This window comes from Lepidothrix coronata, unplaced genomic scaffold (assembly GCF_001604755.1).
Source record: "Lepidothrix coronata isolate B3197 unplaced genomic scaffold, Lepidothrix_coronata-1.0 Scaffold7, whole genome shotgun sequence".
NCBI classification, from domain to species: Eukaryota; Metazoa; Chordata; class Aves; order Passeriformes; family Pipridae; genus Lepidothrix; species Lepidothrix coronata.
In genome coordinates, this window is record NW_016690187.1 from 7,587,669 (window position 1) to 7,611,781 (window position 24,113).

Below are 24,113 nucleotides of genomic sequence, written 5' to 3' on the forward strand. Positions count from 1 at the left end.
ATTCTCTCACTTTCCTGTTTTGTAGATGGGACAAAAAAGCAGAGCTCCTATTAGCATACATTTTCAATCTCTTTTCAATTAGCATACAAATTCAATTTCTTCTCTCTCTCTCCAAGTGCCAAAGCTTTCCTAATAGTTTTCCTTAGGTAAAAGATCATCACCAAATTAAAGTGAAGCAATATGACAAGTTGGTAGAATGTATTTGTTTAGTTTCATCACAAAAACCACATACTTGTTTAGGCCAATTTTCTTTTTATTAATAATATAAGGTTCTGTAATCTCTTAACATTACAACTGAAGTTTTACAGTTAATCTCACACTAAAATGACAAACACTGCTTGGCTTTATTTGCAGAAAATTAAATTACAACCTTGATAAACATACAGTTCCAAGATTGAGAAGCAATTTGTGTTTTCTGGATTTCAGTGCTAATGTATCCCTGCCTTTGAGATTTGTTTCAGCTAATTAACATTGCTATGGAAGAACTATTTGGCCTGGCCTCTGTTCACAGCTGTAAGGCAAAGATGACATCTCTAACTTAACCAATATACTGTAAGTCAAATCAAGACATGTTTTTCTTTGACTGCAAGATTTAGATCCTGGATCAACTTCTAACAGATTTGCTTCTTTCCCCTCAAAACTTTTATAAAGGTCTCTCTAATGTAAACATATTTTACAGTCAAGCCATAGTCACTCTGCACCTTTCCTCCTTCAAAGGGAGAACAAGCTATGTAATTGGAAGTAATTACAAGCTTAATTAAAACCGCTTGTAACTTACATATGGCCAAAATAATCAAGCAAATACAAAAGTCATGTGTTAGGCATCGACACCTCTGATCTGCACGGATCAAACTCCATCTCTGAACAGGCTGCAGCTACGGGAAGTGAAGTCTGTAGAAAGAAAGTAGAGATACAGAAGGAAGAGTGGTGGAAAACTGTAGTATCAGAGAAAGTAGGATTTCATTTAAATGGTGAATGATCTGTGTATATCTAGGTCTTCTGAAATTGCATTACATTTTTTTCTACTCTTACTAGGAATTTAGAAGTGAAGTTAAAGACAGTAATACATATGTTTCAACTGTAGTTTCACTAAGCTCTGACTGGTTCGTAAGACAGAGAAATACTTAGGAAGACAGTAATAGGGGAGCCAGTAGAAAAAAATATCCATTACATTTGTAGTTAATCTTTTCCTCAGAGCTATCCAGTGACAGTGCTTTGGGACCCTTATAGCCTGTTATTTCACTTTCCCATATGACAACTGACATACAGTAAAAATCTTTACTGCGTTTTAAATCACTTCAGAAGTCGTGGCTATTTAAAGGTAAGGGAGTATAAGGAGTTTTTACCTGTGTACATTCAATACAAAAAAGGGATGAGCAAACCATAGTGAGAAAATAAAAAAATGGGAAGGATGTTGTAGAGCTGTGTTGTACTTTAGTCAAAATCTTAAGAGACCAGTATTAACTATGCTATGAGTACTTGTTCTAATTCTCTTTGTGCTGTCATTCTGCAAAAAAGCTTCACATACTTTCCTTCAAAATTAATTCTTCATAGTTAGACCTAAACTTTCACTGAGGCACATTAACACCCTTCATATTTACCAACTCCTAGAAAGGTCTCCACTTCAGAGAGATACAAGTCATCAGCAAGACACCAGCTGTGGCCCTGTGGTCACCACCATGCAGCAGGTGAGATGAGGGAGTGCCCTGCACAAAAATGTGCAGGTTCACTTTGCTGAGACACCTTTGTTTACTTAAGGAACACTTAACCACAGTGTGAAGGCTCAGTTTCCTAAAAGAGACTACACCTATTGTTTTGGTTACTGCTGAAATATGAACTCTGGGGGAGAGAAAAAATAATACATTTTTATGCTGAAATGTTGTGAGACAAAGAGCATTCCAAATAAATGTAGCTGCATTGCAAGTATCACATGAACATTCTGCCTTATGACCTGCAGATCATAAAAAAGTTTAAATACTTTGACAGCATGCATTTTTAAAGTGATGATTTGAGTGTTCATGTTTTTCAGTAATTTTAATTATAGCATTGAAATTAGTCTTTAAACAAGTTCAGAGTTGTCTGGTATGCAGTATTTTTTCAAGCACTTTAAACTCTTTTTGGTATATTACCAAAACTGAGAGCTAATTAGACAGTATTCTAAAATAGTTTAAAAACAAAAATGCAATTTATCTTTTTCTCCTCATTAAGGGCACTACCAATACAAAAGGTGTCCAAACTGACACTACAGAGCTGTGAAGCACTTGGCTAGAGAAACAGTGTCCTCAAAGGATAGTCTGTATTTCTTCTATCCTATGCATTTACATTAATTATCAAAAAGTTGGATAATTTGCTTTAAGAAAGAACCCACCTTAAAAATGGATCATGAGTACTGACAAATTCTTTTAGTTTATTTTACTGATTAATATTCAAGTTTCAATGTAAAAATGCTTACTCTCACATGATACTGATCAAGAAAATATTTAATTTTCATAAAGTTCAATGGACAATTAAAATTGTTGCTACTTGTGAAGTAAATAAGTGATTCATAAAGGCCATAGGAAACTGTACAAAACTTAAATGGGAAATCTCACTTCCAGGATAACATTAGGTTGTCCACTTAAGTGTTTTATTAAACTGTTGAGACTGTTTCAAAAGACAGTGCTGGGCAGTTTCATTTGAATAGCCAAAACTTTTTTTTTAGCTGATAAAGATATTTTGCATCTGTGCAAAACAAACAAAACAGGATCAAAAACCATACACACTAGGACTGAAGTACAGATGAACGCAAAATTTTGTTACAAACCTGTTTTCAACATACAGTGAGAAATGTCCATTGTACAAAACTTAGTGACTGACCTACAATTAATTTAAGATTATCCCAGCAATGCAAATACAACTCAGAACAGTTCAATTGTGTATAATTTTCATGTAGTACTACAGTGAGAGACTACTGAGTTTTTAGTAATTTGACTTACACTGTCTCTTTTGATCAAAGCCTACATTTGTACTCTAAGTATTTGCTGGTTACAAGCCTGTTACATACTTAATCCTTCATTACAGTGAGGTACTCCTTGGTGTTCTCTCAGCTGTCTCTTCGCAGCTTTCCTTTAGCAAGAGGCTGGGTTGAGCAGCTGCTTCTGTAGAAAACACAGTTGTCAGTCTTTGTCCTCCTTGCAGGGGATTCTTTAAGTAAGAAACATCTGGCAGTATCCAGCATTGAAAATACTGTCAGCTGTGTTACACCAAACTTGGAAAACAAATTTGCATTTCCTGGTTGGTACTTGTGCCCAGTGGGTTGTTTAAGAGCATTGTAAGTAAAAGTCCATAAACATTAACAGTGATGTTTACACTTTATTGGGGGGAGGGGGAAGGGAGTAGCAAAAAATCAATGTAAGTTACTAGTTTTTAAAGTTTAATCTATGTTATATTTGATTACTGGGATATCAATACAATGAAAGTGGAGGAATTTCAACAGTAATTTTTAATTTTTAGTACATCATTTGTGCAGGGCTTTATAAAAGATTTTTGTTTCCAAAGATATTGTTGGGGTCCACATATTCTTTAACAGATCTCAGCATTCCCAAGCCAACATCAGAGATGCTCTCCTTCATCCAGCGCTTCCGCAATTTGCCTACTGGAAAAACAAAAACAAAGTGTTTCAATATATGGCAGGATTCAAGGAGCCAATCAATCTTGCAAACATGAATGAATAAACACTGTGTGATAAATGCTTTTATTCAAAAATGAGAAATGTTTTGCTTTATTTGATTTATTGAGCCCACCAGACTATCAAGCTCATTAAGCTCAGCATACTCCCAGAGGAAGACTGTGTTCCACAGTCTACTTTCTTTAGAAACCATGAAATTTAGATGAAGCTAAGGCTGCAATCACATGTTCTATTAAGACAGGGAATCAGTATAAGTTTTAAAAAGGCACAAACTAATTTTAACTAGGAAACTGTAGAGGAGATTACTAAAAAGCAGAACCCTGCATTTCTTGATCTCTTTAAACTGAAAACAAAACTCAATAATCAAGCTTAAACCAGTATAGGTTTAAATAGCAAAAAATCGTTTCCTACAAAGAAGGCTTAATATTTAATTCAAAAACTTCTGTGCTGGCTGGTAATTGCTCAATACCATTACACAAGAACTTAGTTTTTCATGTAAAAATATTCACTACCTATAACAAATAAAAAGCAAAGCTGAAACAGTCTTTTAAGAACTCCTTTCACTGAATTCTCACAATAGTCCTGTTAAATAGCCGAGTGTTCACATGCTAATTAACAAAATCGTCAACTCTGATTAGCAGATCATTCAAAACTAAAGACATTTTTTCATTAAACACAGTCTAGCATTTAACTTGTCAGCCTGAAACACAATTCATTTGTCAGTATGATACAATATAGTAAAGGTTTGAGAGACAGAGATTTTAAGAGTATCTGAAGCTAAATTCAAGCCATCTTTTGTGCCCTGTTTTCAGGGTAACCATCAAACTGTCATCAGAATAATAAATTACAGGGACACCTCTGGAGAACAGAGTATATTTGTTTATACCTTAAGGAATATGAGCCAGTCACAATGCCAACAGAAAAAGCAAATAATGTGAGACAGAATGAAATGTGCACTTTGCTAGAAAAGAACTATTAGCAGCATGTGTGTCAAGAGCAAAGACCATAACTGAAGGACAAAAGAATTTGTTATGTGCTATATTAGTTATATGCTAGGAACTGTGCTATATTTTGTGGACCAGCTCAGGAAAAAATCCCCATCTGTAAATATACTATCACTACAATGTGACTGCCTGAGCGAGCTGATGTGGTTGAATTTTTCCTCAGAAAACTTTAATGCTTCTACAAAAAAACCCAAATCATGGATGTGGCTTGACCATCACCTTAAGTCACTCACACTGGCTCTTACACAAGCAGCTGAAGAATAGTCATTACTATTCTCAACTGTTATCTGTAATATAGTTTCAGTGAATGTCTTCTGTGGTTATGGATGTAATTGTCCTGAAAAGACTGCAAACAACTGCTCCAACAAGATGGAGCACATTAGAATCACAGCAGGATGCCCAACAGCTAGCATGCCTGCCTCTTTTACACCTCCAGTAATAATGTAATTCCACAAGGAACTGAACTACTGTCTGAGCAGCACCAAACAGTCGTTGCATATTTAATGAAGTCGCTCACCGAGTGCTGGAAAACAGAAGGTGCTTGGAGTGCATCATTAGTTCTGTCAAAGTGATAATTTACACATCTATCTTGTCAAATTTTCTATGGTTTATACTTTTGAGATAATAAATCTAACATACATCTGACTAGTGAACTGGAAAGAAAAAAAGCTGTACTACAGTTACCAGCAGTCCTTCACAAACATGCTCAACGCAAAGATTTTAACCCTTTATAACAGAAAAGTTGATCCTCTGCTCCTACTGTTCATGTCAATAAGATATACATGGATTTTTCAACTACTCAAGTTTTCATATTAGAGTTAAAAAGCATTGAAGCAACCTCTCAGAACTCTAAGCTGGTCCATCAGATAAAACGGAAAGTAGACCAAGAGAATGAAAGGCTCTACGCAGATGAGAGCAGCCCTTAAAAAAGTCATTTATATATTGTTTCACTTCAGGTTAGTTCTGCACTATAAATATTCTGTTCCTCCTCTTCCACAGGACAATCCAATTAGCTTCAAGGATGAGAAGGGAAAAGGAGGAAGAAAATGCCATACTAGTAAAAGATGTTACTGTGAACATAAAAGTAATTCCAAGTGACCAAGTTGCTTAACTCCACTCTAAGACTGGCCAAAGAACAGCTTTGAGCCAAGGAAGCCTTAACTTCCCTAACAATAAGGTCTCAGTTAAACCTTATCTTATCACAGACTAGAGAAAGCCAACTTCCCACTTCTAGCCTAGAGAAAGTAGATTTTTAGTTTTAGCCCTATATGATGCCATTTATCTAGAACTGACATGAGACAGTGCACAGAAGAAGAACTGATACAAGCATCTACCACTTATAGGCTTTCAGCAAAATATGCTTTTCTCAATTAAAACATGAGATCCAAATCACTTGATTCTATATGCTACATCATAAAATTATTAATAAGGTTCTCAAATCAGCATAACATTGTACAATCAATTTCTAGTAGCTTAGAAAGTTACTACTTGCCAACTCAGCCACACACACCATTATGCACACAATCCTTGTTGCCCCAGCTGGAAACAAACACAGCCCTCCCTTCTTATATCTTCTCCTCTGGAGAGACTTAATCTTGCACCTGAAGGGAGGGTGTCAAGAGGATGGAGCCAGGCTCTTCTCAGTGGTGCCAAGCAATAGGGCAAGAGGCAATGGGCAGATACTGATGCCCAGGAAGCTCCACCTGAACATGAAGAAGAACTTCTTTACTGTGTGGGTGACCATGCAGCGGAACAGACTGACCAGAGAGGTTGCACAGTCTCCCTCACTGAAAATATTCAAGAAGTCCCAAGATGCAATCCTGTGCAATGTGCTCTAGGATGACCCTGCTTGAGCAGGGAGAGTGGACCACTGTGGTCCCTCCCAATCTGACCCATCCTGTGATTCTAATTATCCAATATGAAGTACAACAGAATTAGTTTTCAAGTTTTACAAGTGGCAAGTGGCCTGTTCCTGAGGTGTGCTGAGCAGTCGAATAATGCCTTAAAACATTCACTGCCAGGAAGCCAGAAATCTCCAACCTGAACTGCAGTCTATTACATACAGTACAAACACCCTGGCGTGGCAGAGAGCCTACGTCACACAAGGTACTTTGGATCAGAAAGCCAAGAAGCTTGTTCAGTAGCAACTCTAGACAGTCCAACACCAATTTTATTTTTAAGTTTTACCTATCATTCTAGTCCATGTATGAAAGAGAAACACGTGAACTGGCTAAGTAACTTTTTCCCAGCTCTGATACATGCTGGTCCAGCCCTTAGCTGGTTTCACTGGCAAAGTTGTTCAAGCTTCCATTGCCCTTTTCACTTGATCATTTTCAAAAATGCATCCAGATGGCTACAAAAGTCTGGCTGCTAAAAATGGAGGTAGCAAAGAGCAGGCAGCAATTGTTTTTCTCATTTTTGGAATATGAAGTACTAGGGCACACATGAACAGTCTTGTAAGGAAAGTTTTCATGTAGCTGACTGAGTCCAGGAATAAGTTTACACCTATGCAGAGTATAAATTTATAGCATTGTGTGGTCCCAGTGGAAATAGGCTCTAGTGGCACTGCACTTGGCTCTAGACTTCCTCTGCTCCAGCCCTTTCAACTTGATGAGGCAGTTACTGCATAACAATAGCTTTGCAAAAGGAGCAGCAGTGACAGGTCCTAAGAAGGATGGGGCTCTCCAGCTGTTGCATGCTCTTGCTGAAGCTAGTAGTCTCTACAGGAAACAGCTCTCTGCTCTTAGAAATTAACACGTTATTACTCTTCCAGAGAGAACTCTGCAGTACTGAGAAAGGTCAGTGCACTAATCTAATGCATGGTAGCACTGGAGTATATTGGACCAGTGTATGTCAAGTCTACTACATCAGTAACACCATCACCACATCATCTTGCACATTTTTGCTTGGTATCTTAGTTTAAATACTTTCAAGTTCTGTGTTGATGAGTCAGGAAGTCCTTTGCTTTTCTGTTTTTTTTTTTTGAAAAGGCACTGAAGATGACTATTCTATTAAGACTTTCAACAGACCAAGGAGGAAAATACAACTGTGTTATTATATTATTTCACATAAAGTTACTCCATGTCTAACAAATGTCACAGTTTCAACTAATTCTAATGCTAGCAAGCTCCAGCATGATCAGTCTGCAGTGCCTAACCTAAGGGTAGAAATACTTTTCCTGTTTAGAAAAGAATGTGTTCAACTCCCCCCAAAAAGGAATTTTATAATTTCAGATTTTGTAGTTTGTGTGGGTTAGTTACTGCAGCGTATAACTTAAGCCACAGCTTCTTACTGATGCCAAAGAAATGCAGTGTCAAACATGCACCTGAATGCAAATAAGGTGTAGGGTTGTTTTTCCCTTTGTTTTCTTTTCAGGGTTTTTTGGGTCTGTTTGGATTTCATTGGGGGTTTTTTAGTGTTGTGGGGTTTTTTTCCTTTTTTTTTAGCCCCCTGTATAAACTGCCATTGATACTATAGCTAAACCTATGCAGCATGGGCTACATGGTTAATCTTTACTCTAGTCAATCTGTCTGGAAAGGAGGAGAAAATTAGTTCTATTATGTTAAATGGCTAAATGGGGCTATTTTCCTCCACCTCACAGTCTGATAATTGTTTCCTTAAGTAACCACTTTTAATTAACACAGTCCCTGAAAGGGAATCAATGTATCATTAATTTTTACCCTGTTCTTTAGTTTTACACGGGTCCTTAGCTTGGTAATACGAAAGGGATTGGGTCCAAATGCAACTGTCTCCCTTCTGGTGCTGTACCCCAAAGGGGTTATAATTGTGTTTATATACCAATCACACCTACTCAGCACATGTTATTTCACACATACAAAACTAGGCATGTTTAATGAAACAAGAATTCAAGAATGAAAGGTGTGACATCATATGGGTGGTTTTAGGGCTTGCCATAAATGATTGGAGTAATTATTTATCTATAGTTAAACTCATATCTACAACAAATTATCATTCCTAGTGGTGCTTTTTAAATGCTAAGTTTCTAAACACTAACTGTGGCTCTCTAGCAACCCTTACTTACATGACTTTCAAATCTGAAGATGTGCAGTGTCCAGAAAGGCAGAAGGATCAAAGCTGTGCTTGAAAATGTCCACTATCCCTTTCTAAGTGTAGGACATAGGCAAGGCAAGGTGAAAACCAAAATGGGGAGGAAGGAAGATATTTCCAAAGTTAAGTCCTTCTGAAGCTACTCTTTGTAAAGTTAAGAGTATCATGATTTCAGTACTCAGCTGTGGATTGTAGCCACGTCTACCTGTAGCTCGTCCTTCCTCAGAGGTAAAGTAATGTAGAGCTTTACACCACCCAGACTATCATATATGGCCACTTCTTCACTAAAGGAGTATATGAAGATTGACGTAAGCAGGCTCTGTATTTCCCATAGCCTCAAGTCCCAGACTACATCTGTTTTCTTCGATACACAAACCCAGAGCTAAAATAGCTCCATTTATCACAGTATGATTGTAGGCAGACAAACCAGCCTGTCTGTTTCCAGATAGTGAAAACAACTGTTATTAATCACAATTACAAGATAAATACCAAAAGGAATTGCACCAGTATTTTCTTATACCCCACACAATAGACCAGTCTTAGTGCTATGAGTGACAAGGTCATTAAATAAAACTGATACTATGAGGCTAATTCTCAGCACCACATCTACTAAACATTGGAAAAACTTAATCTTGAATATTGTACACAATGAACTGCCAGACAAAAACATTCAAGGCAGAAAATACTTATCAGTATCAGAGGCAGTCATGCATACAACAGGAGTATAAGAAGTTGAACAGAAATCCAGTTTTCCATAGCTGTGAAGTTACAAAGTTCAAGTGTGCAAGAATTTGAAAATGCTACATAGTATTTTTTTCTTGTTCAACACCTGCTGTAAGCAAGGTTTTATACATTGAGTGCAAATACATCCAAATGTGTGACAAGCTCCAGCTGCATGTGAGTTGGATGAAATGCTAGTCACAGTAAAATACAGCTGCCACAGCAGGGAGAGCACAATAGCACATCAAGTGGGTAATTCCACATCACACGTGCAAGAACTGACAGGTCCACTACACCACCATATTAAAGATTTAATCAGAGGACAATAAGAGCATACCAAACAAAAAATACTGAAACTGTTTCCACTCATGTTATCACCTACACATCCTGATACTGCTAAGTCAGACTCCTTTGTGTGTTTCCATCACAAAGCAAGATGCCTGAAAGCAGCCACACCTAAAAGTTTCAAGTCTAGGAAGTCACCAACATGTTTTAAAGCACAGCTTCTGCCCTTCATACTTTTCCCCACAGAGAGCTTTGAGAATTACAAAGGTTTTGTCTAGTTTTAAACCATACACTTCCTCTTTGCTCTTATATCTGTGGCCAGGCAATACCCCAAGAGAACAGAGAGAAGAAACGCAGCAAGTTAACCAGTTTCAAGAAGCTAGGGGCACAAATCAAACTGACTTCACAACAAGTCTTCCTGACATCCAAGGTAACAGCATTACAAAGGACACGTATAGTCAAATTAGGCTATCAAAGTTTGTGGGAAAAGCATATGTAAAGCATCAAGTACATGAAGTATCACTTATACATGACTTTGATTCTTAATATTGAAGCACAAAATACCTTGTGAAGATGCTAGCAACACAGGACAAGTAATCCCCAAACTCCACCAGAAGAAACTGAATAACTAGAACTTATCAGACAACAAGCCAGTAATATCAACACTTACATAACATCAATTATGCAACAATGTTAGATTGCAACATAGCCCAGTTTAAAGTCACTAGCTCTTTTATGCAGATACTTTGCCTAAGTGCTCTGGAATTTGGGCTAACAGCATTCACTGAGCCACAAGGGACTCTAAACTGTCTTAAAACTGTGGAACTCCCACTTGAAGTCTTTATAACTGAATATATATCTGCACAAAGATAAACAGAAGTTGCTTAAGACAAACTGATCAAACCAGCAAAGGAGTGAGAAGTTTCTAGAAAGAATCCCAAGAGATGTCCTTCCCCCTTGACCCTTCCCCAGTGATTTCACTTAATGCTTGTGAAATATTTTTCAAAGTTCTACTATAAACTATTTTACATAGTCATGAATATTTAGCAATATCAAGGAAACTAATATTAGACTGAGAATATTACCTCCATGGTGATGTGAAAGACTTCCTCCATTGGCAAGTATTTCTTCTCTAGCAGCCCTCTAAATTTGAAAGATATGGTATTTATTCAACAGAAAATGCACAAAATTTTTTTGATTTTCTGAAATGCTAGCTATTGCAGTCATACACACAGGTGTATGGAAAGTTTCAGAAGTAATTAGTGCACACAATACAGGCAAACATCAATTCTGCAGATAAATGTAAGTAAGAATTTTTTAAATACGCGTTATCAAAGCCACAATATCTCAAGTTGCATCACTTACAACAAATATATTACTCCCAAATAGAATATTCTTTGCTAAAACTAAAGTAGTCCAGTGGCTGGGATGCTCATTTGAAAGACAATTAACTTTCAGCAAAGAAGCCTGAAAACACACCAGAATGATTCAAGATCCTTATTCAGATCAGTGTTTAAACCCAGATCTCCAAGATTCTGGTTGAGGCAGTTAGGTACTTTAAAACTGACAACCCTTTCATGGGTGTAGTTTACAGCAGAAAACAAAATTTAGTTTTTTATTGTAAGAATTATACAAACACTTGAGAGTTCTAGAATCTTCTTTGCCATCCACCTCTGATTGTGAATGGTTAGAGAGATCAGAAGCTGTAACAATGAAAGCCCTTCTAAGCACAAGCACTACATGTTTTTTTCAAATAAGTGTACTTTTTTAGGAATAACATATATAACTGCACATATGCAGTTAGAGATTTTTTCAGTCTGCCATAGAACACATACACTTGTCATAAACTCATTTTGTTAGGTTAAATTTAGTCACTATAATGGAAGACATGCATCCAGGTAATCACACTGCTAACTACTTCCAATAAAAAGTAGTATCTAGGTATTAGTAAAGTTTCATTAAATAAGCACTCAAGTATTACATTTTTCAGTGACCTACACGCAACAGCATAGGAGCCTCAGAACTTGTAGATAAAACTTTGCTTGCCAAATTCAAGAGAAATTTCTAAAGAATAAGCATGAGAAGAATGATATCCTAGTTATAAATATTGACTATTTCTCCATAGTTATAAATATTGACTATTTCTCCACAGTCCTATTAGCAATTTTCTGGTGCTGAAGTTTGAGCATTCGAAACAAAAAATAGGACAAAAAGCAGGTTGGCCATAGTCCTTCTAAGAATTTACATCTTCAAGCTAACAAGGATACTAGTTTCCCCCAACTAGGTAAGTATAACGTTTCATCAGCCAAAGTGTCAAGCAGAGTTATTCCAGAGCTCTTTGGAAATGTTCAAGTAGCTTACAACTGGTCTAATGCACCAGACTTAGACCAGCACTTATCTGGGCCTAACAAAAATAGCATCAGACACTCCCATTTCATTATGCTCTACATGCAGCACTATTAATAAAGTATGATCGTGGTAAGTTTTACCACTCATTTTACAGACTGAGTATTAAGAAAAAGAAGTAGCTTTGTAAATACTGGAACTAAGGAAGACTAGGTTCCCATGGATTTGGGTTTTAAGGTTTAAAGTTTCTGTCATGCAAGAAACTCCAGGTCAAGCTTTCCTATACTTCAGTCAGAAGTATTCATCTACTGATGCCTAAAATAGTCACTTGGTAGTCTTTTCTCTACTTGATGTACTATACCTCTTTTCCTAGCTGCTAATGATCAAAGCTTTATGAACAGGCTTTTGAGTTCTTTCCTGTAAAATTCTGTTAGCTTGGCCAATTGGTTCAGCATATATTACAGGACATCAGCTTCTCTCCTGTAACTACTGTTCTTTTATACATTACCTCAATTTGTTCATAGACATGAATAGGATCACTAATTCCTCTGTAGTTAAAGGCAAAGTAGAAGTAGACACATGCACCTGCATCATAAGTCTGTGTCACCCTGTTGAAGAAAACTGTATTACAAACAAAACTTCACAATATTAAGCCAACCACTATGTGACATTACACAATTCATCAGGTTACTTATCTTATTCAAAAGGCTAGCATCTTTTTTTTTTTTTTTACATTTTTACCCTTTTTGGTCATAATTCATGAGCAACTCAATGCTAAGACTTTGAAAGTTGACGCTCTTAAGTCATTACACTTGACTCTTGTACATATAAGCAAAAGTTTAATCAAGTGCTACTAATCACTTGAATTCCCCACTCTTACATGTAATCCACTTGCAGTTTCAAGAGGAAGGTAAAAATTACTAATATTTGTAGTATCATTACTAGATCTACTTTACCTGCTAGCTAGCAAGTTTAATGACCTCTTCCTTAGTTCTCTTACTAATTAAAGATTCAAGAAAAATTGCTGAGATTGTTGGCTTACCTACAGGTGGAAAGAGGAGCAAACTGAACACCCTTTTCTTTGCATTCTCTTACTATCCTTTCCTTTACATTTCTACAAAGGTCCAAAACCCTGTAACAGGAAACACATTAAAACATAAAATTTTAATATGTGATTTTATACAACTTCTAGAAAAAAGAACCTCAGCAATCTTTTAAAAATCATAATTAATACAACATAAGACTACCTTCTAAAGTCAGAGTGAACTAGCTCTGTTCTAAGAACAGTCCTCATGAAGACCACTGGTACTGCTTTTTCTGCACTTCTGAAGAGCAAGTTTACTTTGAAACAGAGTACTTAAAAGCTCTTTTTCATAATGAAGAGGTGGTAAAAGTGTTCAGAAAAAAGGAGGTTACCTAATTCTGTATGTTTTTACTAAGTTTCTTAGCAAAATAGCCTCAAATTTTTGGCAAAGTAGTAAACAAATACAGTAGAAAACTTGAGAACTCAGAAGCCTTTTAATGCTGCAAGGCCAAACCTGGAGATTCTTCTTCAGCTGTACACTAGTCTGCCAGCTTGAAATGTTATAATTCGAATATGGCAATGAGCTGTTAAACCTTGTCATAAGCCATACTTGTTCTGTTTTTTTTCTTTTAAATCTTCTAGGACAGACCCAGGTGCAACCAAAGATGCAACTAAAAGAAATCCCTGTTTTTCAAATAACCATTTCTTCAGTAATATGCTCTCCCACAAAGGTCTGTAGTGCTATACTGTACAATTCAGATTAAGACATTTTACACAGATTTAAAACTACTTTAAAGATTAACAGAATACCAGAGAAACTTAAACTATTTAACGAATAAGCAAGTCAGCTAAATATTTTATTCAAATATCTGCTATCTGTAAGGAACAAGTTAATCAGTTTATGGAAAGTTACATGATTCTTATGAGTCAAAGTAGAGAAAGGTTTTCAAAGCATTTCCTTTGGTGAGGATAATTTTAAATATTTTCTTACGTTTTAGATAAAAATTAGTTCTCTTCTGAAACGAGGGAGACACAAAACAAATTGGTGACTAAGCAGCTAGCATGCTTCAAAATCTATAAAGCTAAACTAAAATGAAGAGCACTTTTGCTTTAAAATTGCCCTCAAACTTCTTCCACTCACTTAATATAACTGCCAATTTTCAAACAGGGTCTGGAATTTATCCCTGCCACTAAATTCAACAGCAAGGATACAAGCTTGCCAGTTTAAGTCATCAGACTTTGCACTGAATGCTGTAAAGCTTTGATTCAAATCACTTTAGATCCTGCTTAAGAGACTTCCACCTTACCAAATGGACAGAAGCATCCAAACTGATTTTGCATATTAAACTCTGTTGCAGTCAAATGTTTCTCAACCACAACTAACACATAAAATAAGCTTAGGAAAAAGATCTTAATCTTGGGCAAAAGTTACCTTTTCAGTTTTCATTTCCCCACATTACTGGAGAAAGAAAAAACTTATTTAAATACACTTAAAAGTTTTTTTTTTATCTTCACAACAGACTTCTCTCTTTGAAATATGCAGCTGATCCCACACACATGGCTGCTCATCACCCATTGCAGTTATTGTCACCAATTGCAATTTCAATTGGCAAATTCAATGTGCAATTTAAAGTTCTAAATTTGTTACAAAAAGCTAACCTATGTAGAAATATTACTGAATGCTTGACACATTGCATTTACAAAATCCTGACAGGTAATTTACTAGCAACTTTAGCAAGGACACAGAGGTTCAAGACTTGAGGCACATCAGGGAGCATTAAATAGACACAAGACCTAAACTAAGTATCTCCATGAGCAAACATGAGTTAGGAATAATCTGAATGAAATCAAGTTTTAAGAAATTCTAAAGAGTAATCACAGTTTACCTATCCCAAGGAACAGATGTCTCAAATGATTCTCCTATTACATAGTAATCCAGGCCCAAGTCCTAATAAATAGAGTGAGGAAATTATCAGTAACATTCAGCATCAACATTCAGTGTATGCTACAGCTAACAATTGAACAACCTTTTAGTTTCTATGAGAAAAACAGAAATCCTAATTTAGCAAAACCACCCATCTGTCCCAGAGACATAAGTTTATTATTATGGAGATAGGGAAGCTCTTTAAAGACAAAGACAACAAATATTTGATGTCAAGGCTACAGTGAGACAACTTGTCAGTATGTCTACACTAACGAAATACTTGTATAACTATAGTATCAAGCCAAGAGCTTCACTGTGCTAACCATCATAACACCTAGTAGAAATATCTATTTAGAATGTAGTTACTGTCTAGGTAGAATAAAGACGAATATCTTCCCATTTTACATACAGCCTGCTGCAATAGAGGGAAATTCAGTGATTTGTCCCTGACTATAAAAGACAAATAAAATCAAACACTTGGGATAGGCATATTATTCTGAAAAATAAAAAATCTCAAATAGTAAGACTAAAATTCATAAGAACAGCTGCAGCAGTTTAGACAAAAGGTCCATTATGTTGGAATTCTGATTCAAACCACAGTCATAAGCAGATCTCCTAAGAGTAAAAAGCCAAGTGAGCATATGAGTATTTCAAGTACTCTCCAAGACTGATTCCATTCAACCTGTGGATCTTCAATCTAATTTTCTCTATCCGTTATGAGAAACTATTTCTTTAACAAGAATATAAATTAATGTCTTTACGGTATTTTGCAGATGAAGTTCCATGAATAATCACTAGTCAGAAATGGAAGAGATACAATCTCTAGGAGAAGTCTGAGATATCATCCAAGGCAACCTGCACTTTGATTTCAAAGAAAGCATCTTCAAAAAGACAGCTCTATATTTTGTTATATTACTTAACAGAAGTTTCAGCAGACAAACAAAAGCCGACCTACCCGAAGGTACGCGATGACAAATGTCAGCATGTATCCTCTCTGTCCATTATCTTCTCCTGCTGCCAAGCCACTATAATTTACAAGAATTTAATTAAATTTCCAGCAAAGTAGTCACCAATTTACAAAAATATTTGTAAAATAACTTTGATTATTAAACATTTGTGCTAGTTTAGCTGCCTAAGATGTTTTACAATAGTTGAAAATAGTACGGTCTCTTCACTAAAAAAAAAAAACTTACTTCAGACCAGACTTTTAACTATTTGCATTTGTCTTTTCATTCAATAACCAGAAGAAAGATGAACATAACAAAACATTTGATGTGATCTTAAAATAACAGTCTTCAAAACTCACAAAAGAGCAGAGAAACACAAGCTGACATAGTATATCCAGGATATTAATTTACAGGAACATGTGTAACTACATTTCTAAGCATGTTGAATTTGTGCACTTGTATGCTCCCAGGTCATGAGAGCAATACTCCTGACTTAAGATCCCTAAAGTGTAAGAGATGTGAATGATTAAAAAAAAACCCCAATCACAAAAGCCATAGCACTAAAGAAAAGGGAAGCCTTGCTTTCACTAGTCTACCAAGGATCATTATGAAAGCCTTTGTTTTTAACTATTGGTTTCTAGGAATAAGAAAGTGCTATGTATCTTAATCAGTCTTTCTAGAAGCTCCCATAAATCCCAGAAAGGTGTGTGTGTGGGAAATCAGACATCCAGAAGGATAGAACATCCTGAAGAAGGATAGACACATTAGACTATAAAAGCATTAAATGGTTTAGCATTTTAAACCAGGTTAAACCATTAAACACTTAACTAATAGCCTTAACTAAGCAGCACAGACAGTGCCATCTTCTAACAGATCTAATACAGACAAGAGTCCCTTATCAATACACCATCATCTTGAAACACCAAAATACAAAAGGATTCATGGTTGAAGTGATAGAAAGAAAGTACAATGAAAACACAAATTTCAGAAAGGATAGCCTTGAAATGGATAAAACAATACTTATAGGTACATTTGTATAACTGAGACCAATATTAGCAAAAACTTTCTCAAAAATAAAAAGTACATTCTTGACAAATCACACTTTTGATGATGGTTTTCATCAATCATGCTTAATCAAAGCAGAAGGAAAGAAACTACCTGATCACTACTCAGCCTGCCACTTCAGTGAGTGTTTTCTGTTCCTTTGTAAGGACATAGCCTATGCGACAGAAAGTCACTGCACTCCTTTAACCAAACAAGCTTCTTGTATTCATATGCTCACATCAATTCTGCAAAAATTTAATATTATCCTTATGATTTTGCCTCCCCCTTCTGTAGTCAAAATGTAGAGTCTAGTATTGCAAAATAAGCCACTTCCATGCCACTAAGCAATTAAAAGGGTTAGTTTCCATTTTAATAACATCAATTCTATATTTAGTAAAATATTGTATTGCAATACACAGAGAGCTGAAGTTTTTCAGTAAAGTTACCCTAAGAGTTACTGCAAGCCTTATTTATCAAAGAGAACATCCAATAGCTAATTGATTGCTGCCACTTCAAACTAGTAAACTGAGAACATATCCATACAGTAATCACTACAAAAATACAGTAGACTTATTTCTTCCTGGATAGTTAATTCCCAGCTTCACACCGAAAAAGTTCTTTGAAAAGCATACCCAAACTTGGTGGCAATATCATAGACTTGCTTTTCATGTTGAAGAACCTTCTCTCTGTCACCCTCAAAGAGCAAGGTAGCTACACACAGTATGTTGGGATCAAATCCTTTAAACTGCAAAGAGAGACAAATTTTGCATTATTCATAGTCTATGTGGTAGAATACAAGCAACAGGTTTTTAATTTCAAATACATGGCATGTGCCCTGGCCAGTAAGTGGTGCTGCAACAAAGAGGAAAGACTGGGAAAAAAAAAAAAACATCTTTCAAAAATTTACTCCCAAAACATTTAAGTTTTTCCTTTACAGGACACAAGTCAACTGAAATAACAGAAATTATCTGTCACCTTTTTCCTCCTGTTAAAAAGCAGAATAGACATAACAGCTGTATGCTGTAGAAAAAACAGGTCTTAAAAGCTTTGAGCAATAGAGACATTTATATTCTATCAACTATTCATGTATTAAAGCAGGAAGATGACTATGACCACCATAAATGTCACAGCTCTAAAAATAGTTGTATCAGCCATGTGCCACAGAAAATCCCAGTACCCCAATAAAACATCATGAAAACTGCTGCAAAGCTACATATACCTCACCAGGCAAAGGATCTGTCTTACCCACTAGTCCTACAAAAACAGCATAGCTAATAAACAGAAAGAAATACTTTTACTACAATGATAATAGACCTTTATTTCTGTCCTTGGAGTTTAAGATGCTATTTACAGTCCCTTCTTGTCCTAGAACCACTTGTATTTCATTTTGTATGAATCCTTTCATCTATTCTGCCATCTTTTGGCTGTAATGCTCAGTTAACACCTTATAGTTGCCTTTAAGAGGCACTGGAGGAACTACAGTTCCTAGCAATACCTAGCATTCTTCTATCAGTGAACATTCCCAAATTCACAGATGAAATAAGGTATAAGATGGATTTCAGTACATTGGTCCCAATAACACCCGCAATAGCAGTCTTAGGATCATTAAAATTATTCCTTTTGTTTACTCCTACCTCCCAACCCAGCTGGGAATTTCTCTGAAGCAGCAGTTGCTCATATGCACCAGGGGAGTGAGCCCTAACATAAGAGCCAAGGATTGGTCACCAGCCTGGGATCTATGCATCAGTATTACATAGCATTTCTCTTGTTGCTCCACAGTTTCTTTTCTCCTACTGAGCTGAAAGAATTGTAATTGGCATACAACATCCCTTTGTGATACAATATCCCAAGAAGCAGTGATGTTTGTTGCTGACTGCAGAAGCAGTAGATACTGCCGGCTTAGGATTGCTTCAACCTGACAGCAATCTTGCTGCCAAAACCTTTACTACTTAAGACATTCCTGCACTACAGTAGGTCAGGGTGGAAGGCAAAATTTCTGGGCCATCTCAAAACCTAATAGGTATTCCCTAACAACAGAAGTCTCAAGACACGTGTTATTTCCCACTTCAGTAGTCCAAGAAAAAGCTGCAGGATCAACACTAGCCACTGTATTTCAAAAGTGCCCACTCTTTGAAGACACTTGGTATTATCATATCGCTTCATATGAATATCTGTTTGTGTTATATGAATGGAATGTTTACCTCCTCTTATCTAACAGTCATTCAAATCCATGATAATGCAATTTTCTACATTTGAATACCCATATTTTCAGGAACTCTCTAGTTAGCTAATTTGGAGGAAAACTCAACATTAAGACAAATTATTTAATACAAAAGCCTAAGTGGTATTTTAGCACCAATATTCTAGGTTAAAAAGGGATGAATTCCAGAAAGACAAAAAGCCAGCTGATATGGGCAAATCAAGACAAATATCTTCATATTCTCACAAAATTCTAGTTTCATTGTAATAACATGGTAGATTGTGCCTTGACAAAACCCGTGAAGTGAAAAATAAACTATAGTGTTAGCCCCACTTCATCAATATTAACTGATGATCACTGGTCTGCAAACTGGATAAATTGGTTCCAGTCTCCCACTGTCACCGATTTTCTGCCAAACAAAGGCACACTAATCTCAGGTACAGGTATGACCAGTGACAACAGCTCTCATGTAATAACTCCTCAAACAGATAATCTCAGTTTGAATTAAACCACCTTTAGAACGTCAGGTTAGTATATCTCACATTGCAGTATCAGTTACAACAAACTCAGCTGCATTAGAAGCAGTTAGGCAAAAAATCTTGAATTTTAGGAACAGCATGCAAAGTTTGAAAGAGTATTAAACCCCCAAATTACCTTTGTGATGTAGAATTTTTTCAGTCCATCCAAAAATGATGTAAAAATGGAAGCAACTTGTGGTTTAAGAGCATGACCTTTGGCAAAAAGCAGAAAAAGGTGCGTTAAGGCAAACAGTGCTCTTAAGATTCCTACTTCAATGGGCAAATAAAAAATGGCTTGGTAGTCAAAATTGCTAGAATTGCTTGGAGCACTTTGATTATCAAAATCAAAGAGAATTGTCTTAATCATTTAGAAAATTATTTAGGAAAAGGTTTCATTACTTTTTTGAAGACATATGTTCAACTGTGCACAAATATTTAATTAAGGCTGTCCTAGATTAGATTTCACAAGCCTATGGCACATGGAAAATTTTTAAAAGAGTACTTAATTAGTTTTTACACTGCAAAACTCAGCAAAAATCAGTGACCTTTTTTTAAAGTTATGCCAAAACCACTGAAACAAACAGCCAAAAACGGTTCAAGTTAGAAGTTAAGCAACTTTTTCCATAACAGTTATGTCACTTGTGTGAAGTTTTCTACATAAAGCTAGTAATTGCTTCCTTAATGACAAACGGGGAACTAAAATTACCAGGATATATAAATGGTGTCTTGGAGCCTGTTAAATTAACATCTATGCCTCAGGACTGGATTTAATTGAGATGAAAGTCTTTTACTGTTTGTTCCATTGTTTTCAGTCACAAACAACTTCTGAATTCCCATTACTGCTTCACTCTAGCAGCCTGGCATCTGGCCTACATGCTGTGAGCCCAATTCATAAAAAGTTATGCATCATTTACATGATACTTCCTTCTAAAATACTTCACGAAGTATTTCCTCCTGAATAACACTTGAACTTCAGCAACTGATTACTCCACTTTCCTCTTCAGTAAAGAGGAACTCTCTCTGCTGATACAAACCAAGGAATATACCTCCAAGCACACTTAACTAAGCACACAAAAAAGCACCAGATAATAAAAGGACATGAATTTGTTAAATCACAATCTAAAAAATTAATTAATAGTGACTACAAGAAAAATCTATATTGACACACCTGAAACTATGTTTAAAGCCTATAATTGGTCAAACTGTGCTTCCCAATGAAAAAGAAAAAAAAAATGCATCTGCCTTCTATTGGAAATGTCTGAGTGAAATAGTGTAACACAAAAGAGTGACCAAAGCAAGCAGCAAGGCTTGCTAGGCTCTTGGGTCTAACAAATCCCCATTTCCTTGGTTTGAAAAACGAAATTCAGCTTTCTCAACATGATCATATTAATGCCATTTGAAGCTGAGATTCATTACTGAGGCTTCTGTCTAAAAGAAGTTTCGGAAATTCTGATTTGTTGAAGTGGTATTAAAATGGGGGTTTTCAAGATCATTCACACTTCACATTTTCATCTTCTAGGTACAATCAAAATAGCATGGTCTCAGCAAGACCTTCAAGTTCTGCAAGCTATTAGCTTTCCGTTAGTGGAATTTAAGGTCGCCATGAGAGCATCTTGAGCCAGAACACATCTTTTGTCAAATTTACTAGAGTTAAAATAACAAGTTTTCCTAAGAAATGCTAAAAAATGATTTTTCTACATGTCTGATATTGTCCTATTTAGGTGTTTGAACCACAGGAAATTTCACAAAATCTTTGTCTTGAGTAATCTTCTAGTAGCGTCATTGACTTAAAGCCCACAGCTTAGTTGTATTTGCACACAATTACAGCATTTACTACATCGGAGCTTCTTTTGAAAACAGACAGCTCACTTTGGACAAGCATGTCATTGCTTCTCTCCCACCCAGTCAAACATTGCCACATCAGAATATTTACAAAAAACCTATTACTTCTAAGGAATCTGTGTACCAATTGTGATGTTTTCATGAAATTTAAAGGCATCAGCCCACTTACTTTCAAAGTAAGGTGCTGGCATTCTAATTTTTTTTTCATATCCAACTTCTCATTAATACCCTTAGGAAGAAAATGTTTCAGCTACTGTACTTCAAAACTATAATCTCTGCTCCTTTATAGCAAAATAGAGGAAGTGACTCCAGAATTTCAAACTCACCAGGAGACTATGTCAAGAAAGAAAACGTAGCAAAAAAACCCATCTCATGTATTTATATGCAGATCATGGCTCTTTACTGACTCTACTAGTTGATACTGTTTCCCCAGAGACAAAGACAGGTTTCTGTTTTCTGAAACTACACATTATGGCACTATCTGGAGTTTGAGCTTGGATTTATTGCCTTCTATATCTAGTTTTGAGCAAAAGAATTATGACTCAAAACAGACTTAAGCTACTAAAAACCCCTTGGAAACAGACACTCCTCCAAGATGATCTACATACTTACCAAACTGAAACTGTGCGTTGTCGACAAGGCGAATTGATGCAGGAGCACATCTCTTGGAGGCAAAGTTAGGGGAATAAGAGGGAGGAAGAATAAAATGATTGTTGGTTTTAAAATTCATTACAATAAAAATTTCACTTTAAAATAGCATACAAGAAAGCACACTTTGATACCAGAGACCTATGGCCATCATCATAATTGAAAAGGGGTGACTATAAGCTTGTTTTCACTTGAATAGCAACATCTCTTAGGTATGGCTGGATATAATGCATTGAGAATTTTCAGTTTAACCTCAAGCCAATACAGTAACAGCAAAAAACTTTGACCTTCAAGTTTTGAGTGTTTTTCTAAATTGGCATATGAACTAAAGATACTCATTTAGTGTGTTAACCTTATGTTGCTGTGTAATTGGAGATACACATAAAATACAAATCCACTGGAAAAGTCTAATTGTTGAGGGTTAACCCTGGCATGCAGCTAAGTGCTACACAGCTGCTCACCCCTCTCCTCAGTGGGATGGGGGAGAAAAATCAGAAGAGCAAAAGTGGGAAAATATGCAGGTTGAGATAAAGACAGCTGGGTAAGCAAAATGGGAAAAAAACCACAAAATTATAATGCAAAAAGCAATCAATTACCACCAGCTGACCTATATTTAGCCAGTCTTCAAGCAATGGCAACCCCTAGGAAACTCCCTCCTCCAGTTCTACTTATGATCATGATTTTTTATGGTATCTGCTTTTGGTCAATTTGGGTTGTTTGTCTCAACTGTTTTCCCTTCCAGCCTCCTGTCTGCTCCCAATATACTTGCTGGCAGGAAGAGTAAGAAACAGAGAAAGCCTTGATACTGTGTACGCACTGTTCAGCTATAGCTAAAACACTGGAGTGGTAACACTGTATTGGTCACAAATACAAGAGCTAACACCACGCTGCTATGAAGAAAGTTCAATCCATCCTGGCTAGACCTAGTACACTAATGCTCTGCCATCAGACTGCAATTAAAATCCATACCTGGGTCTAATCTAGATTCTGCACTGTGCAGAGATCAACAACAGTAAGAACAGCTGCCTTCAGTTAGGTAAGCTTCATGCATATGCCTATATTGTATAATCTCTGATGGTCATGTCCAATCATACTGAAATGTATGACCAGAGGAATGCGACAAAGTCTGAATTTTAAGCTAGCCATCATCTAATCACATGGATATGGAAATACTTATCTTTCACTTAATTTCACAAGTTCGCCCTTCCTAATATCATTAATATATCTTTGGTCACCCAATAGGAAGAAGGAACATGAAGAACTAAGCCCACCAAGCAGGTTGACAGAAGAAGGCTATAAGAGCACTTTTAAATGAGACTAACCCACCCACAACCTGCAGGTTGATTATTCTTACATTAAAGTGGACTGCTACATAAAAGAAACAGCTTTTCAGATAGCAATCACTGTAATATTTACTGAGATTGATGCAAGGGGCAACAAAAGAGAAGAATAAGTAGTTCAGGCTCAAATAAGCAGTGAAACAGCAGCAGCAGCAACAGAAGCTTAGAAATGGAGCAACATTTAGTGGCAAATCGTGCCTTTTTTTCCCCCCTCTTCTAACTAAGACAGGGAAAAGACACTAGTTCCCTAATTGACTTTAAATGTTAAGCATTCCCAAAAAGTCTGCTTAGGTACCTTTAACAGGAAGGACAAGCACTAGCAGTAGAAGCATGACAGAAAAACTGGCAAGTGCTGCTGACTAGCATATACATGTCATTCACATACCAGTTTGAACATCTGGCTTGGAACATTAAGCCATTAATTTAGACCAATCACTGGAAAAAATGTAAAGCTGTGTTTAGTTTGGCATTAATTAAAACATTTCTGAAATTACTTCCCCAATTCAGGGTACATTCTACCATATATACGACTTGAT

General features: G+C 36.3%; 1 protein-coding gene across 3 annotated transcripts in view; it reads right to left on the bottom strand.

The window, feature by feature from the left end:
- Positions 1 to 232: 232 nt before the first annotated feature.
- AGPS (alkylglycerone phosphate synthase) overlaps positions 233 to 24,113 on the bottom strand; it is a 54,908-nt gene continuing 31,027 nt past the window's right edge. The window contains exons 12-21 of one of the 3 annotated variants that reach the window (XM_017837955.1): positions 22,202 to 22,253; positions 19,884 to 19,960; positions 17,662 to 17,774; positions 15,994 to 16,063; positions 15,001 to 15,062; positions 13,133 to 13,222; positions 12,599 to 12,698; positions 11,743 to 11,808; positions 10,830 to 10,887; positions 233 to 3,634 (exon numbers count right to left, since the gene is read on the bottom strand). In XM_017837955.1, coding sequence (XP_017693444.1) covers positions 3,513 to 3,634; positions 10,830 to 10,887; positions 11,743 to 11,808; positions 12,599 to 12,698; positions 13,133 to 13,222; positions 15,001 to 15,062; positions 15,994 to 16,063; positions 17,662 to 17,774; positions 19,884 to 19,960; positions 22,202 to 22,253 — 810 coding nt within the window. In that variant the 3' untranslated portion in view covers positions 233 to 3,512. The remainder of the gene's footprint in view (positions 3,635 to 10,829; positions 10,888 to 11,742; positions 11,809 to 12,598; positions 12,699 to 13,132; positions 13,223 to 15,000; positions 15,063 to 15,993; positions 16,064 to 17,661; positions 17,775 to 19,883; positions 19,961 to 22,201; positions 22,254 to 24,113) is intronic. The other 2 variants (XM_017837966.1, XM_017837957.1) reach the window with 2 other exon arrangements.